This window comes from Heliangelus exortis, chromosome 1 (genome assembly GCF_036169615.1).
Source record: "Heliangelus exortis chromosome 1, bHelExo1.hap1, whole genome shotgun sequence".
NCBI lineage: Eukaryota > Metazoa > Chordata > Aves > Apodiformes > Trochilidae > Heliangelus > Heliangelus exortis.
The window spans coordinates 183,371,708-183,386,693 of record NC_092422.1 but is presented as its reverse complement, the minus strand read 5'-3'; the positions used below and the strand labels follow the sequence as shown (position 1 = coordinate 183,386,693).

At 39.3% G+C, this 14,986-nt stretch overlaps 1 protein-coding gene across 1 annotated transcript in view; it reads right to left on the bottom strand.

The window, feature by feature from the left end:
* Positions 1-14,986, bottom strand: part of COG5 (component of oligomeric golgi complex 5) — a 167,404-nt gene that overhangs the window by 12,232 nt on the left and 140,186 nt on the right. The window contains exons 15-18 of the mRNA XM_071733913.1: positions 11,789-11,899; positions 10,426-10,488; positions 9,568-9,671; positions 8,011-8,248 (exon numbers count right to left, since the gene is read on the bottom strand). Of these exons, the coding sequence (XP_071590014.1) occupies positions 8,011-8,248; positions 9,568-9,671; positions 10,426-10,488; positions 11,789-11,899 (516 nt within the window). The remainder of the gene's footprint in view (positions 1-8,010; positions 8,249-9,567; positions 9,672-10,425; positions 10,489-11,788; positions 11,900-14,986) is intronic.

Below are 14,986 nucleotides of genomic sequence, written 5' to 3'. Positions count from 1 at the left end.
CTTCTGGTGTCAGTTAATGGAGGGATACAAACTGTATTTATAACAAGACCAAAACCATAGTACAATAAGCTTCCCATTTTAGTAACATTATTGAATGAGTTTTAAAGTGTTTGTGATAAGACAAGTGAAATCTTCTATCACTCTTCTATATTTCTGTTCTCTCCAAAAGTAGCATTTCCTCAGACAGAGCTGGCTGCTGGGCCACCAGCTTCACCAAGAGCCTGCAACTATGCTGGGGTTCCAGCAAAACCAGGAAAGATGGTGTGGCAAACTATGATGCCATTGCTCACCTAAACCCAGAAGACATTAAATTAGCATTTAATGCAAATCAAGGCCATACACTTCAAGAACCCATCTTAAAAGGCAGGTACCAGGATGGGAGTCATCTCTGCCTTCTCAATATCTAGAGGTTCTCTTCATACTGAGTGGAGTGAAACAGTCAGTCCTGGTGTGTGATACACCTTTCCTAAAGGTGAACGTCTCAAATAGGTCAGGTGGGTCATGTTGTAGGAGCACCCACCTACACGACCCTCAGGAAAGAAAAAGCTAGGAAATACAGAGGGCTTAACCCAGGCATCTTTGCTTTCTCTTCAGACAAGGGGAGGAGGGCTTCTCTGGAAGGTGATGGGAAAAAGCCCCCCCAGAACTAGCCTACAGGCAGTTCTGCTTTCTGCAAAGCTGCTTCCTGAGCCTAGGAACCTTGGAACACAGGCCCCACATCAAGCACTTCGAGGCTGTGTGAAATATTAAGCAGAAACTCATAGAAGCAGAAAGTGAATAAAAATCCAGGAAGCGGAACTAAGGATCTTTGTCCTCAGCTTTCAGATGAATGCTCCAGCCCTGGGTAACAAGCCAACTTCCTCCTGCTTGCTGCCCCTCTGGCCCCCAAATCTTCTAACTCTGGACTATGACCTGGCCCCTTTTCTACACTCACCTGGGATCTCTGCCCCATCCCCCTGTAACCACCAGCCTGAGGTTGTCACCTCTCCTGCACACAGGAGCAGGGGTACCTATTCCTTGGGCTGAAGAGCATGGACAACCCAGCTCTGCAGCTCCTCAGCAACCCAACCCACCAGAGAGTGCAGAAGGCAGACAGATGGAAGCCAATGTCCCCACACCCGAGGCGGAGCCATCAGCTGCTGTGCCATGTGCTGAATGTGCTGCACAAAGGAGCCAGGCTGGGTGCACAGCCCCAGGTTCTCCCTAGGGATTTATTTCTGCAGGGATATTCTCCAACTCCAAACTGCAATGAAGCTTGGAGAAAGTTCAGTGTGTTGTACCCTCAGATTCCCCAGGTCATTTCTAAGCCAGTGTGCTGCACAGGATCAGGAGCAAGCAGCCAGAAAGAGAAGCTAATTTAGTAGGTTTTACCAGAACCCTACAGACCCTGGAAAAAAAAAAAAAAAAAAAAAAAAAAAAAAAAGGGGGTGGTTCCAGAGCTTCTTTTCAGGCATCAGTATTGAGTAGGGGCAGCTGGAAGGAAAGAATACCCTGCAGGAGCTGGTGTCCCAACTTTGGTGGAGCCACGGGCTTATCGCTGTGAAAACCCAGGGAGGAGATAATTCTTTTAGGTGCTTCAGAGATTTGATAACAGGCAACAGACTGCCAATCTGACTTAGAGAAACAGAGATTCATGGATCAAACTGTACTCATGCGGGGAAAGAAATCCCAGCATAGTGAAATATAATTTTGCTTAATAGGTTTTAAATTATTGTTTCACTCCTGAAATGTAATATGATGTAATGAGATGTAAGTGAAACTTTCTACAGCTTAACCAATTTCTTATTAAAACAAATTTAAATTCTTTCTCTTGAACATACTTGGCAGTTTCCATAAATCAACATTTTTAGTTTTAAGTACTAAAGAATAAAATTTACTTTGGAAAACTTTAGCACTTCATCTTCAACCTTTATTCACTGTAGGAAATTATTAGTATTGCTAGAACTAGATAGATTTAATGGCAGCAGATGGTTGATTCGTGAAGTACTAGTTGCCAAAGAAAAAAATTGTTTTTAGGCTTTGCAGTATACTATACCATTTCAAACTGACTCATGAAGAGTGGGAATGAGTGAAAACTAATATGGTAAAAATGTACATAACCACAGAAACTTTTTAAATTTACATTAGTCTGCAATGTGCTATAATCAAATTTCTCCAATAAAAACTTTACTTCCCATAATAACTAAGATTGGTTTTGTCACTTGAATTTTAGCTACTTGCCTGAGCCCTGTGATATACTGAGCATCTTTCTGCTGTTACATTAATTTCTTCAGGCCCCTGAGTAGGGTTTTGAGTCTCTGCTGAGCATGGGGACCTGCTGGCACCACTGGCCTGGGAGAGAGTGCCAGGAAGGAACCATTCATCTGGAACAGCTGCTGGGTTTTAGGTGCTGGAATAGGGCAGAGGATTGAACATATGCCACTTCTTGGTTTCCATGGCTGTCATCACCTGAAGCTGCATCAACTGTTGATTCATGCAGCAGGGTTATATATACTATTGTAGCACCTTTTGCTATGATATACAGCTATAGTTTCCCAAGGATTCTGGTGAGCTTTTAAAGGTGGGGTGATGTATTTTGGCTGTCTGCAAGCCAGCATCTGTATCGTGTGGAAGAGGCTGCTCATACAGCCATGCCCTATGGATGTTAAATACAAAACGGTAGGAAGGTTTTTTATAATTTCTTTTCCAAATTTGTCTCTCAGAACTGCAAAGTGAGTGAAAATTCCAACATGCAGATTAAATCTAGTGATAAATCAGGTGTCCAAGAAGTACCTTGCAGCCACAGAGGCTTGACTGACTAATGTGAGACAACCACTGACCCACACTCCAAGAGAAGAAGCAGGGAGTGCAGGTGCCTGCTGAGAAGGAATCCTGCCAGATGCTAGAACAGAAGGAGGCCTAATGACTGGCCTTGTTTCTTCTAAACTTGTTCAAACCCAATGCTTTTCCATGGCTTATTCATGTTATTTTGCAATGCTTCACAGAACACAGCGGCAGACTCCTGCCCAACATATGCATCTTCTCAATGATTACTGCTCTATAATGCTCCAAAATGCTCTATTATCTTTCCCTCCCATATGACCCTGCCGTAGCCCATGGTGAGGTGGTCAATTATCTGTTGAACTATTCACTGGATAGCTGAGTAATGTAAAAAATACAACACATGGCTGGCTTCTTTAATTGGATTATATTCAGCAACCCAAGGGTGAAGTTAACATGTAGTCTAGATACAGATAATGCATATATATACTGATATATATATTGAAGAGCACTTTGAAAAACCCCATAGTGAAGTTATTGTTTAGTGCCTATTGTCATATTTTCAAGATCTCTCATTATTAAACAGCTGTTTTTTCAGCTGGAAAATCTTAACATTAAATTTTTAGCTATTACATTTCCTACTGGCCAAGATGAATCCCCAGATTTTAAATGTTAATTCAAAATGCTTTTTGCCAGTCATTCACAAGGGGAAAATGCTTTAACAAGGAAGGGAGCAGAGCTCTGAACATGAAAGAACCTGGCCTTGAAGGGATGTGGAATTTGATTTCTCACCCATGCAGCAATTCCAAAGCAGCTGATGTTTAAGGAAATCCTTCAGCTCTAGTACCTCCAAAATAACACACATCAGAAAATAATTTCCTCCTTCTGGTAAGATAGAATTAAACATTAAGTGCATGTTAGCTTTAGTAGTCTCTGTCCCTATGCCTACAAATGTGATTACAGCATCCTACTTCTCTCACTTCTGCATGAGAAACCAGAAAGAACACTTTTCAGGAAAAATTATAAAAAGCATTCTTACACTTATATCATCACATTTGCTCAAATGAACAAATCTGTTTAATTTTTTTTTTTTTAAACAAATACCTAATATACTTGCTTTTTTAATGCCACATACTGAATCAGAGAACCAGATTCTTACCATAGGCTTATCAGAAGACAGAAATATTTCTTCTGCATTAGAATTTAGCATTGTTAACTTCTACTGCAAAAGCATTTTTTTTTCCTAGGGGAGCTCAATCGAACCAAAACATTTTGCAGTAATTTATGGATAAGGACTTGAAGAGTTGGTGGCAGTTTACTATGCCCCATCAAAACTGTTTGAACACAGTACATAATAATGCCAAAAAAGCCAACTGTAAAACCACATCTAAATAAGAAACATATGAAAAAATGTATAGACTAGTATTAACTCAAACAGGACCAGTAAAGATTGTTTACTTGACAAGGCTGAAAACAATCAGTCATGATATGAGCTGGGATTCTTGGCACAGACAGTAGCTCCTGCCTTAGATGTCACTCCAAACATATACCTGTACTCTGAAAAACATGGGAAATCATGTCATGCCTTCATGCCATGAAGCATAAAGATTAGTAATTAGTCTTTGCAATTTCTAGATTATTTTATTTCATTGCTGTTGTGATTTGTATTTGCTATTAATAAACATCTATTTTCCTGTATTAGCTTACAAACTTCATGTAGCAGACTACTAATTCCCATGCCAAATATTACTGTAATTACTCATTTCTTCTAAATAAATTCTTCAACTGACTGTGCTTATGTTTCATTCTTTGCTGTATCATCCAGCATTTCTGTTGTGTTTTAGGAGGCCTGAAGTACAAGGCAGCAAGCCCAATGTGTCTCAGTGTAAGTGCTGTGACAACTCTGACTACCAAACAAGGTAAAAGGCCCTCTGTAGAAAACATTTTTTTTCAGGCTGCGTAGTATTGAATTAAAAAGTGAAATCTGGTATTAAGATACATGAATAATGAATTATGCTCACCTTAAAAAATATAAAAAACAAATGAAAACAAACTGATACAGGGACTGAAAAGTAACCCTGTGTTACTGCCTGCACAAAAACTGAGAGCATGAAAAGAGGTGAATTCAGCCGGTAGACTGGAAATATTCCAAATAATGAGAGTCTCAAGGAACAGCACAGTATGTGATAATAATCTTGCAGCACTGCAGACATTTTCTAGGGCTTAAAATGTTTCTGTAAGCACTGATCTTCATTAAACCATATTAATGATATTGAGGCATATTTCAAGCCTATCATACCTCTGTTTACAGCTGCCACACGAGCACACACTAAGTCTTACTGCTGAAATATTTGTAATGCACAAGATAGAAAAATGCAATACTGACACTGGAAACAGGGTAAGACACAGAATTAGAGCAATAATTCCTAACTGTATAAGTAGCTGTGCCTTACTGAGGAAAATTGGCTATGGTGCACCTCAACAAACCCAGTTCTGAATGAAGAGACCTTGAAGCCTCAGGTTTCCCCCTCCTGTGTAGACACCTGTTGTTCTGAAGCAACTGATCAGTAAAACATTCCCGAAACAAAAAAATTACAGTTCTGAATCTCAGCCAAAACTATTCTGCTGAGTATAAGGCAGCTGTTACTGTAACTCTGAATGCCCTTGGAAAAGGTCTTTGACCATGAGCAAATGTCCCCTTAGGGACTGGTGGGCTGGGACTCGGCATTATGTATGGTTGGACTCGGTGATCTCAGAGGTCCTTTCCAAACACAACAACTCTGTGCTTCTGTAAATGTGCACAAACATGAGACAGCCAAAATTTGATCCAACCCAAGACTACCTGAGAGACTTACAAGCATGAGTGTTTTTAACAGGACCCCAAATTAATTAAAGCTTCTGGACAGATATCTGCCCAGATCTTTTGCTTATACATAACCCCAAAACATGAAAAGGCATTCTAACTCTCAAAATCCACTTTAAAGCAGGAACACATAACCCTTTTTGAGTATAGATAATTCAAAATGACTCTACAAGACAAGTGAAAAGAGTTTATGAACAAAACTCCTCCTACACATACAGTGTTTTTTCAGGCAGGTCTTTTCTTTCAGGTTTGGCTTCAGTCCAACAATGCAGTGCCCTTCTGGGAAACAAAAAAAATCCTGCATGTAGCATTTATGGCTATTTGGAAAAGTTCATCCTTCCAATGAAGCCAGCAGGCCACATAAATACATACTCCCTGCTCTGCTCAGCCTGAAGCAGCATCAATCTTTCCTTTTCTTTGGAGGAATCAAATCTTTTCCTCGACAAAGTCACAAGCAACAGGAATGGGACTACGGAAGTGAAACAATTCCTGTTCAGGATTACAGCTACATTTTGGCAAATATGCCCAGGACTCCTGGCTGGGTCAGAGCAGAGCCACGTCCCCAGTGGGACTACCAGGAGCTGGTGTCATAGGCACATGTCCAAAGCCCACCAGGGTTTCGGGATAGAAAGACAAATCCCAGGAAACGTGGATATTAGGCAGCCTCTACATGCAAAATGTTTTGGTCCCTTCGTGTTATCCTGAGCAGCAGGATGATGATGTCCAGGCCATTTTGGACACTACAGCACCTCAGGCAGCCAGAGACACTCTGAGGAACTCTGTGCAGAGGTGCTCAAAGGCACAAAGTGAACACAGGGTGGCTATATGGGTCTGGTTGGACGTGGACAGCTCCTGTTTTAAGCTGATTTTTAAACAAGTCATAAAAATGCTGGAATGTTAAGGTAAGAAAAGCACAAGGCAGCTCCCAGATGCAGCAACAGTTGAAGGTAGAAGACAAGACTTAAATCAAAACCTATTTTTCTTTTTCTTCTACAGTACAAAAAAAGAGGAATCAGAATATTTATCTTCACACAGTTGTGCATTTAGAAGTTACACTCAGCACAGTGGAGAAAAACATGCAAATGTCCCTATACTCAGATACAAACATGCCTTCTATTTTCATTTAAAAGGCAGTCTGTGTCAGAATGAGAAAAACAAGTATTTAAAAATGATAAATTAATTAGACTTTTGGTATTACTATAACATGTGCTTAGATCATATGCTCTTTACTGTAGAATTAGGTGAAGATATTTCCCAAAGTTATACAACTTACTTCAGTACTGCAGCAGAAATTACAAAAAAATATCTATATTCATTCCAGAGGAGAAGTCAAGCATTCTTTTTTTCCTCCAATTTTATGCCACTGTCTTCAAATCAGAGAAGGAAATGGAACTTTCTTGCTGAAAGCAATTGAAAATTCCCTAGCTTCTGTAGTTAAAGACTGATTTGCTACTTTAGAGTAATGAATTAAAAAATTTTACACAGGACAATGTAATTCACAGGCAAATAATATAGAGCAGCCACAAGCAGAAGCAGAGATGGGAGCAATTCCTCCTCCTCCTCCTCCCTGCCTTCCTCTCCTACCTCAGTTACCTACCAGCCAAAACCAGCACTCAGTATGCAGACAGCTGGTGCTAATTCCCTCTCCTGTTTGGGTAATAATAACCAGGACCCTCAAACCAATCTAGTGGATGCCTGTATTCTTTGACAAGTTAATCCCACAGTGTTCCTATTGATGAATTAAATTTGAATAATAGTAGATTGTAGCAGACAGGTTGCAGATATTAATCTGGGAATTTGTTTTGTGTTTTAGTCCAGTATAAGAGCGAGGTAAAGCTGAGAGGCAGGTGAGTCAACCGGGTCATGAAGAGTCTCCCACAAGAAAACTGTTTTAGTATTACCAAAAGGGCAATTCTTCCACATGATATTGGTATTTCTTTAGCTTGTTTCTACACTGCAAGGCAGCTGAGGTAGTGATTAACCACTGTGGGCACTATGATATATAAAGTGATTAAGAAAGTGACACACTATTCCATTAGAAGAGAAAGAAAGAATGAAGTGAATGAATGGTGGCAAATGATGGACGTACCAAAGAGGTCAGACAAGCAGGATAAAATGTCAAGACACAGCTGAATTTAAATGCAAAAGTCACTTGATAGAAAGCTGTCTGACCACCCTGAATGTGTCCTACAGTGATGAAAGGATCTTAACTGCTCAGTGGATGCATTTCTCAGGACACAGTACCTCATCGGAAAGGATGCTTAGAAACTGGAATGCATCAACCTCAACAACTGCCTATTTATACTTTGATGGGGACAGAAGCATTGATACTTTTCAATGAACACAGAGAAGCAACAGCAAAAAGCAGAAACCAGTATTAAGGGTACCTGTGCAAAATCTGCTGCAAGCCTCATCTTCCCGCCTTCACCCAGGGGCCTTATTAGACTGGCATTGCGAATGAAAAGTTCAATTGCTCTCTGAGCCATGGCTTCAGTGTTATCAAAGACAAAGTCAAAACATTCAAAATGTCTGAAGTAGTCGTTCATGACTCTTGCTATAAAACCCTGTAGTTCTTTCATGTACAGAGAACAAGGGACATCTGGTTTTCCTGAGCTGGATAATGATCTGGGGAAAAAAAGGAAAAAGAAATGGGGACAGCAGTGAAATTCATTCTTAAATACAACCAAATTCAAATTTTTTTCCTATGACATGAATTCATGGCATGAATTGTCTCAGTTCTACTCAGCTCACCTGGAAACTGTAGCTAAAAAAATCTCTTTATTAGCCATCTCCATCCTAACAAGAAAGGAAATAACCCCACTTCTACACAACTTGCAAAGCCTCCACCAGTTTGGAGCTTAAACCTCAAAGTCAGCTCCTGAATTTAAATGTCCCAGTTGTTGATTTGTAAGTCTATGGATGGGTCAGAAAATACAAGCACATGTTACAGGATTACTGTGCCTATCTCAAATCTGTTCTCTATAGAATTAGTTTCCTAGATTCCTCCAAACCCAGAATTATAAAGTTAATCTAATTATCACTGAAGTAGAACAGAAGCTACAGAACACAAAAATCAATGACCTTTGTGTTCTCTATATTCAGTCAGGCAAAAGAGCCTTCCAAACTCAGGCACATAAGCATACAGGCTGCCCACCTAAACCAAGTCTTTGGCTGAACTCACTTTATTCACCTACAGACGTATTTTCTAGTGATGGCAAAAGAAAAGATGGAGAGGGTAAAATATTGGTTGGAAAAAAAAAAACCAAACTGAAAGGAAAATTTAAAACAGCTCTGACAATAGACTGTTTTTAGTGAATTTCCAAGATAAAAAACAGGACATCTGATATTGATACAAGCAATGATAATGGTCAGAATAATGTGCATAAAGGAAGTCTCAGTAACAGGTAGGACTCAAGATCTTTGCAATTCAAGAACACTGGAAATTTTAATTAAAATGCTCTGGGAAAATAGAATCATACATTAAACCTGAGGTTCCAGTAAAAAAAGATCTTTTGAAAAATTTCATATTCAGTAATACTTTAGAAAAAAATTCAGTTTAATTTTGAATCAGAGGTTATATGCTATATTGTGAGAAACAAGAATACTGACAGTTCTGAAGACTGCCCACAAAAAGAAGCTGTAAAAACAAAAGAGTTTTTTAAGCACAAAAATGGTCTTTATTTTTCTATTTTAAATTAATTTTACTCAACACAGAAGCAAAAAAAAAAAAAAAAAAAAAAAAAGGGAGGAAGAAGACAGATGTCACTTAATTAATCTGTTTCAGTAGATAGGTGTAATTCTGCTTTCTGTGTTCACAGACCATAAAGCATCACCTCAACAAACAAGTGCTCTTGCTCCAAGGACATTGTGGCAATAGCTATCTGTTTTGCATATGCAGTACACTTACTAAAGCAATGTCAAATTTAAAAAATGTTTCTAGTTACCCAGAAAAATCTTCCTGGTGCATAGTGATGATAATAGCTTCTACTGAATCTCCTACAGAGGTCAGTAATGGTTGAACAGCACTACCCATTAGATCATGGACTGCCTAAAATAGAGTAAGAAAAAGGCAGAAGTTAGGAAACAGAAACATTTACATTTTGACACCTCAACAAATAGTTCATTTCAACAGTGCTTTTTATTATTCTGCATTAGAAGCTGCTAAATATAAAAGGACAATACCCCAAAGTAACATTTTAATGTATTTTGCCAGTAAAGCAAAGCTTTTTACTACTTCTATATAAACTCTTCCTTCAAAAAGGTGCCCAGTAGCCTGGCATTCCTGCTTTGTAATCATCCATGTTTTGCTGTGCACACTTTATGCAGCTGTTGATTCCCCAGACACATGAGCTGCCCTTCATCCCTGTGCTCACAACCCCTCCCAGATGGACAGATGTGGATAGGTGCCATCCATGAAGGGCTGCACCACCATCCACACTGCTCCCCCTCCCCCAGTCATAATTTTATGTGTTTGTTGGGGGGGGGGGGGAGGGGGAGATGATGAAGGATCCAGTTATTGCTGTGTGAACGACAGCAGAGAAAGACATTTATTTTCAGTCAGATGACAACTGGGTTCCAACCACTGCAAGAATATTCTTGAATACAAATGATTCTCAAGCAGTGATTTGGCACACGCAACACAGATGTAGCTGAAGATACAACAAAATACAATTTTCAGAATATTTGTATGCCTTTGACTAACATATACTGACACAAAGTAATACAAAGGGGAAAAAGTGCCCATTTTAAGCATAATAAGCAAAGCTCAGCCCTGTCTCTGGGGTATATGGACATTCAATTACCTTTAAAGCAGTTGTGACTGTTTGCTCAGCAGCTGCTGGAAATGAGTTCTGATTGGTAATGACCTAAAAATGTAAAGTAACTGTTAATAGTCAACATTCAACAAGTTATTGGAATCTATAATATTTAATTTTCATTTACCCTTAGTAATGAGTGGTTTACATACATATAGATGTGGTTTATTACACTGATCAAATGTGTTTTATACAGACAGACTTTTCACTGCATCAGTATCAGTCCTTTGCTCTGAAGTTTCCTATGGACTCTGCTTCTGCCTTGGCAAAGAAATGAGTCAACTGAGTTTAACTGAAATTTAGCTGAAGGGTTTATAGAATCAGGATTAAAAATAAGTGGTGTCTTCTCCCACTGCTAAGTATAGCATTTATAGAGAACTAAACAAGCAGCTCTTTGGCAAATACTTGAAAGAAATGTTGCCCTTTCTCAGTATTATGACTACCATGATACTACGTGTTAAATAGCTGTTTATGGATAGCTACAACAATATTAGAATTGAAAGTCAAGGATCTGAACTAGTATTCTACCAATTTCCTTAGAGTTATGAGCATGCAATATGATAGTATTTTTAAGCCAGATATGTACTGAACTCAAAGACTGAATCATATCAGATCTCTCTCCAACACTAAGGCACATGAGGTTCATTACTAAATACATCAGAGAAAGCAGACTCAAAAGTTGATCTACCATCTGTTTGCAAAATTCAAGCGAATTTTAGAGGTTTTTTAGCATTTTTTAACATTCTTTAAACATATCCACAGTCAGGGGTACTCATGATCTTTTTTCCTAATCAGGCTAGGATTGAGACATGATTAACTGCAACTACCACTGTATTTGTTTGTTTTAATTTAGAGAGACTGTGTAACAATTGGCATCACTAAGCCAGTAAAGTGGAATTATTCATAACTGTGCTTAGTCTTGAAAACATCTTCAGCCCAGACTTCGGTCACAGTAACAATGCACAGAGATATTTGTGAGGTGCTGGTTGTCTGGATTTCACCCTTCCACTTTTCATTTTTCCCACAGCCATGGGAAAGCAGTCAATGTCTTCTGCAAAAGGTAAGCTCAGACAAAAAAAACCCCTCTCTCCCCCCTCAAAACCAGAATTTTTTAGGCTCAAAAAACAACAGCTGTGAGATATGAATATTCTCTCACATCTTTCACTCCTTATATTGACTTACCAGGGCCAACCAGGTCTCAAAGTTGCACAAAGGCACAGCAAGGTGCAGCCCTTAAGCCAAAACTGGGCTACATTTGTCAGAGTTCTCGTTAGCTAATGGGAGAATATGCAGATGATACAGCAAAGAAGTTACTGTTGTGGAAAGAAGAAAAATACCAAAAGCAGTTTACCTTCAGAACTGATTGGTGCAGTTTATATAGAGAATTAACCACAGCTATGTTCCTCCTCTGTCCCTCTGTAAGTGGTCCAATCACCTGGCTGGCATCTCCTTGAGTAGAGAGCTGTGTGATTGCAGAAATTGTTAAAACAACACCAGTTCCTTAAAGAGTGCATCTCCACAAAATGACATTTAACTAAACTTAGACCATGAATGAAAGCCATAGGTCTTCAGTACCAATGTTCTTCCATTTAACTCTTGTCCTGATTCATGTGATTTCCATCTCTGGATAATGCAAACTGAACAACAGAAACAGGCACTGTCAGAGCCTGCTGTCTCAGCTCCCAAACCACAGCACCCACACCAAATACCCAACACACTCTTGGAGATACCAAATCCCAGCAGAACTTCAACTTTGTAATCTAAGAGTCAGGTGAAGTCACCTTCCCAAGGATGCAGTATAAACTCCCAGCAGCAGGAGTGAAAAGGGAATGCTTTCTTCTGTACCCTCAGCCCTTACTTCTGAGAATCATTCAAGCCTCTCCTTAATAACTGTTTATAGATGACTTACAGCTTTGTATGTATTAGTGGCTTGCAAATGAACAGGCAAATAGAACTGCTAGTAAGCTTTCAGAAAAAAAAAAAAAAATTCATACTGAAATTCCAAAAAGCATGCATTTTTTGTCATTACCATAGAAATCAAAGTTCAAGGGTTATACCTTACTAGCTATTAACTATAGAACAGTTCTGTAGGGATACCACAGAATACATTTGTAATTAAAAAAAATATACAATTGGGCAACAAATTGAAATTTTCTTATGCACTGAAAGCTGCAGAAATACAGAGAACTAACAAAAAGTTATGGACTTCTAGAAGTACATCTAAATATTACAGCAAGAATACCTATTAATAGAATGCTTTACTGAAATATAATAATCTGACTAGTTATCTATATTTTAGGATATAAAATTATCCTCCAGGAAACTCCTGAAGATGACTAGCTCCAAAAGACTCCTAGTGAAAATATATTAAATTCATTGAATAAGTACTCAAGAGAATTCTGTGAAGTGTATCTTCAAACACAACTGTAGGTCCTACAGAAAGCTCCTAAACTAAAACTGAATAGACACTGTTTAAGAACAAAAGAAACAAACATAGCATGAAAATGTTTGAGGTACGGGAAAGAGTGAATCCTTACCACTGAAACATTATTTTTGTACTTCCCATGGCTTCCACTCAGCAAAGCCAGACAGAATACAAGTAAAGTTGTCTAGTATTTTGCAGCACTGTAAATAATGTAGTTTTAGAGAAATTCTTGCAAGCATGCAGGAACTCAAACTTATTCACAGCACTGTGATGACAATATCAATTCACTTCTTTTTCTTCAAATTTAGGGATTATTTCAGGAGAAATAGGTTTCTGAGGCCATTCCCTAGGCCTTCGCAGATGGCCTGTAGATCTTTCCCACCATATCTTCAATTATTTGACATTAGAATGCATCTTTAGACAAGCTGAAAAATATACAAACTTATCATCTTCCTGCCTTCCTGATGAAAGCAACCATGTAAGCTACATGGTCTCTGTTTCCTTCCTGATATTTGTCAGACCTGACTGGTTTTAAGAATTCTGTTTCTCACACTTACAGCTTCACAGACTAACAACAAAACAGCCGTGCAGAGGAACACCCTGTCCACTCAGCTGACCACCTTCCTAGATTCCAGTAACTTTTTTTCACACCCTTTTGAACAGTGTACACATTGCTTAATTCAGTTTTGGTACATTTACAACTATTAAACATAAAAGACACTACTGAGACAGTAAAATTTTACATCCTAGTCACTTCCACTTCATTTCCTCAGATATTATTGTAAAAGTTTCACAATTCCTTTTTCTTAGACATTAGGAAATCATTAAGCTGTCTCTTCTTCTTTGAGGCCCCACCTTAAGTACTGTGTACAGTTCTGGGTTAAGTCAAATAAGTGTGAATCCTAGCCACATCCACTCAGCTTGAAAGACACAGTCCAAGGGCCTTCTTTCTGATGAGGGCAGTAGGGACAAACTTTGATGTCCTTTTAATCAGTTGGATTTATCCAGAAATGCAGAAGGCCAGGAGGGTGAATTTACAGAAATAGGGAGGTGATTTCATCCCAAACCATAATCAATTCTGGGAAAGAAATAACTAAAAGACAAATTGTAGCTAAAGGACCAGATTCCATCTGCAGGGAACTGCCAGTCACCTTGAGAGTTACTCTGGCTTGAGCCTGCTATCTGCAAAGAAAACCACAGAAAAGAAACCATACTGAAGATAAACATGAATAAGCAGTAACAAGGACAGTAACTGTTCCACTTTTCTGTATCTGTCCTTAAGTATAGTAATTGATTTCTTACACTCCTCAGTTTAGTTGGGTAAACTGTTCCTTTTACCTCAAAGCCTGCCTGCTCTTCACAGCTGTTTCATGGGCACTAGGAAAGTGTAGGCACTCCACTCCCTAGAAAGTGGCAGCTCTGCAATGGGTGACAGGTCAATATGAGCTCCCTCTGCCAACAGGAGCCACCAGCACACTGGCAACATGAGATGCCAGTGAGGAAGAGGAGTGAGGCTGAGAATTCTCCCACCAGCAACTATTTTGTATCATGCTTCCAAGCACTAGGAGAAGGGTTGTGTCTTTTGGTACTCTCATGTGGCAGTGAGCTCCTCCTTAGGCAATAACCACCAGTGGGGGTCATGGTGGCTGCACAGCCAGCATCTGGACCCTGGGGCATGGATATCTGGAACAGAAATGCCTTGCTGGTATGTAAATATGACTAGAAGTCAATCACCTTCCTCTATAAATAGTGGACAGTCCCAGGGCCCACTGGGTTCTATCGAAATGACAGCAGGTGCATTCCAGGATCTCCTCTTGAGTAGGGATGCCTCTCAAGGATATTCCTTGAGGTCAAAAGAATCCTTATCATGTCAGATAGTAAGTGACCTGGGCATAAGTGCTGAAACTTTAAAATTTTAGCTAAGTGATACAAAGGATTGATTGTGCACAAATATAATCCATTAGACATAAACTGTTGACCAAGTCTGGGACTAGGACTGCATTCAAATGTACCCAGACTCCTCTCTGAGAAGGAGTTTAGAAAGCGAAGTGGTCCCTTCTGAACCTAGTGACACAAGAGGAGTGTCTGCCTGACAGTTTTGTCTGACAACAAGGACTTTTTTAT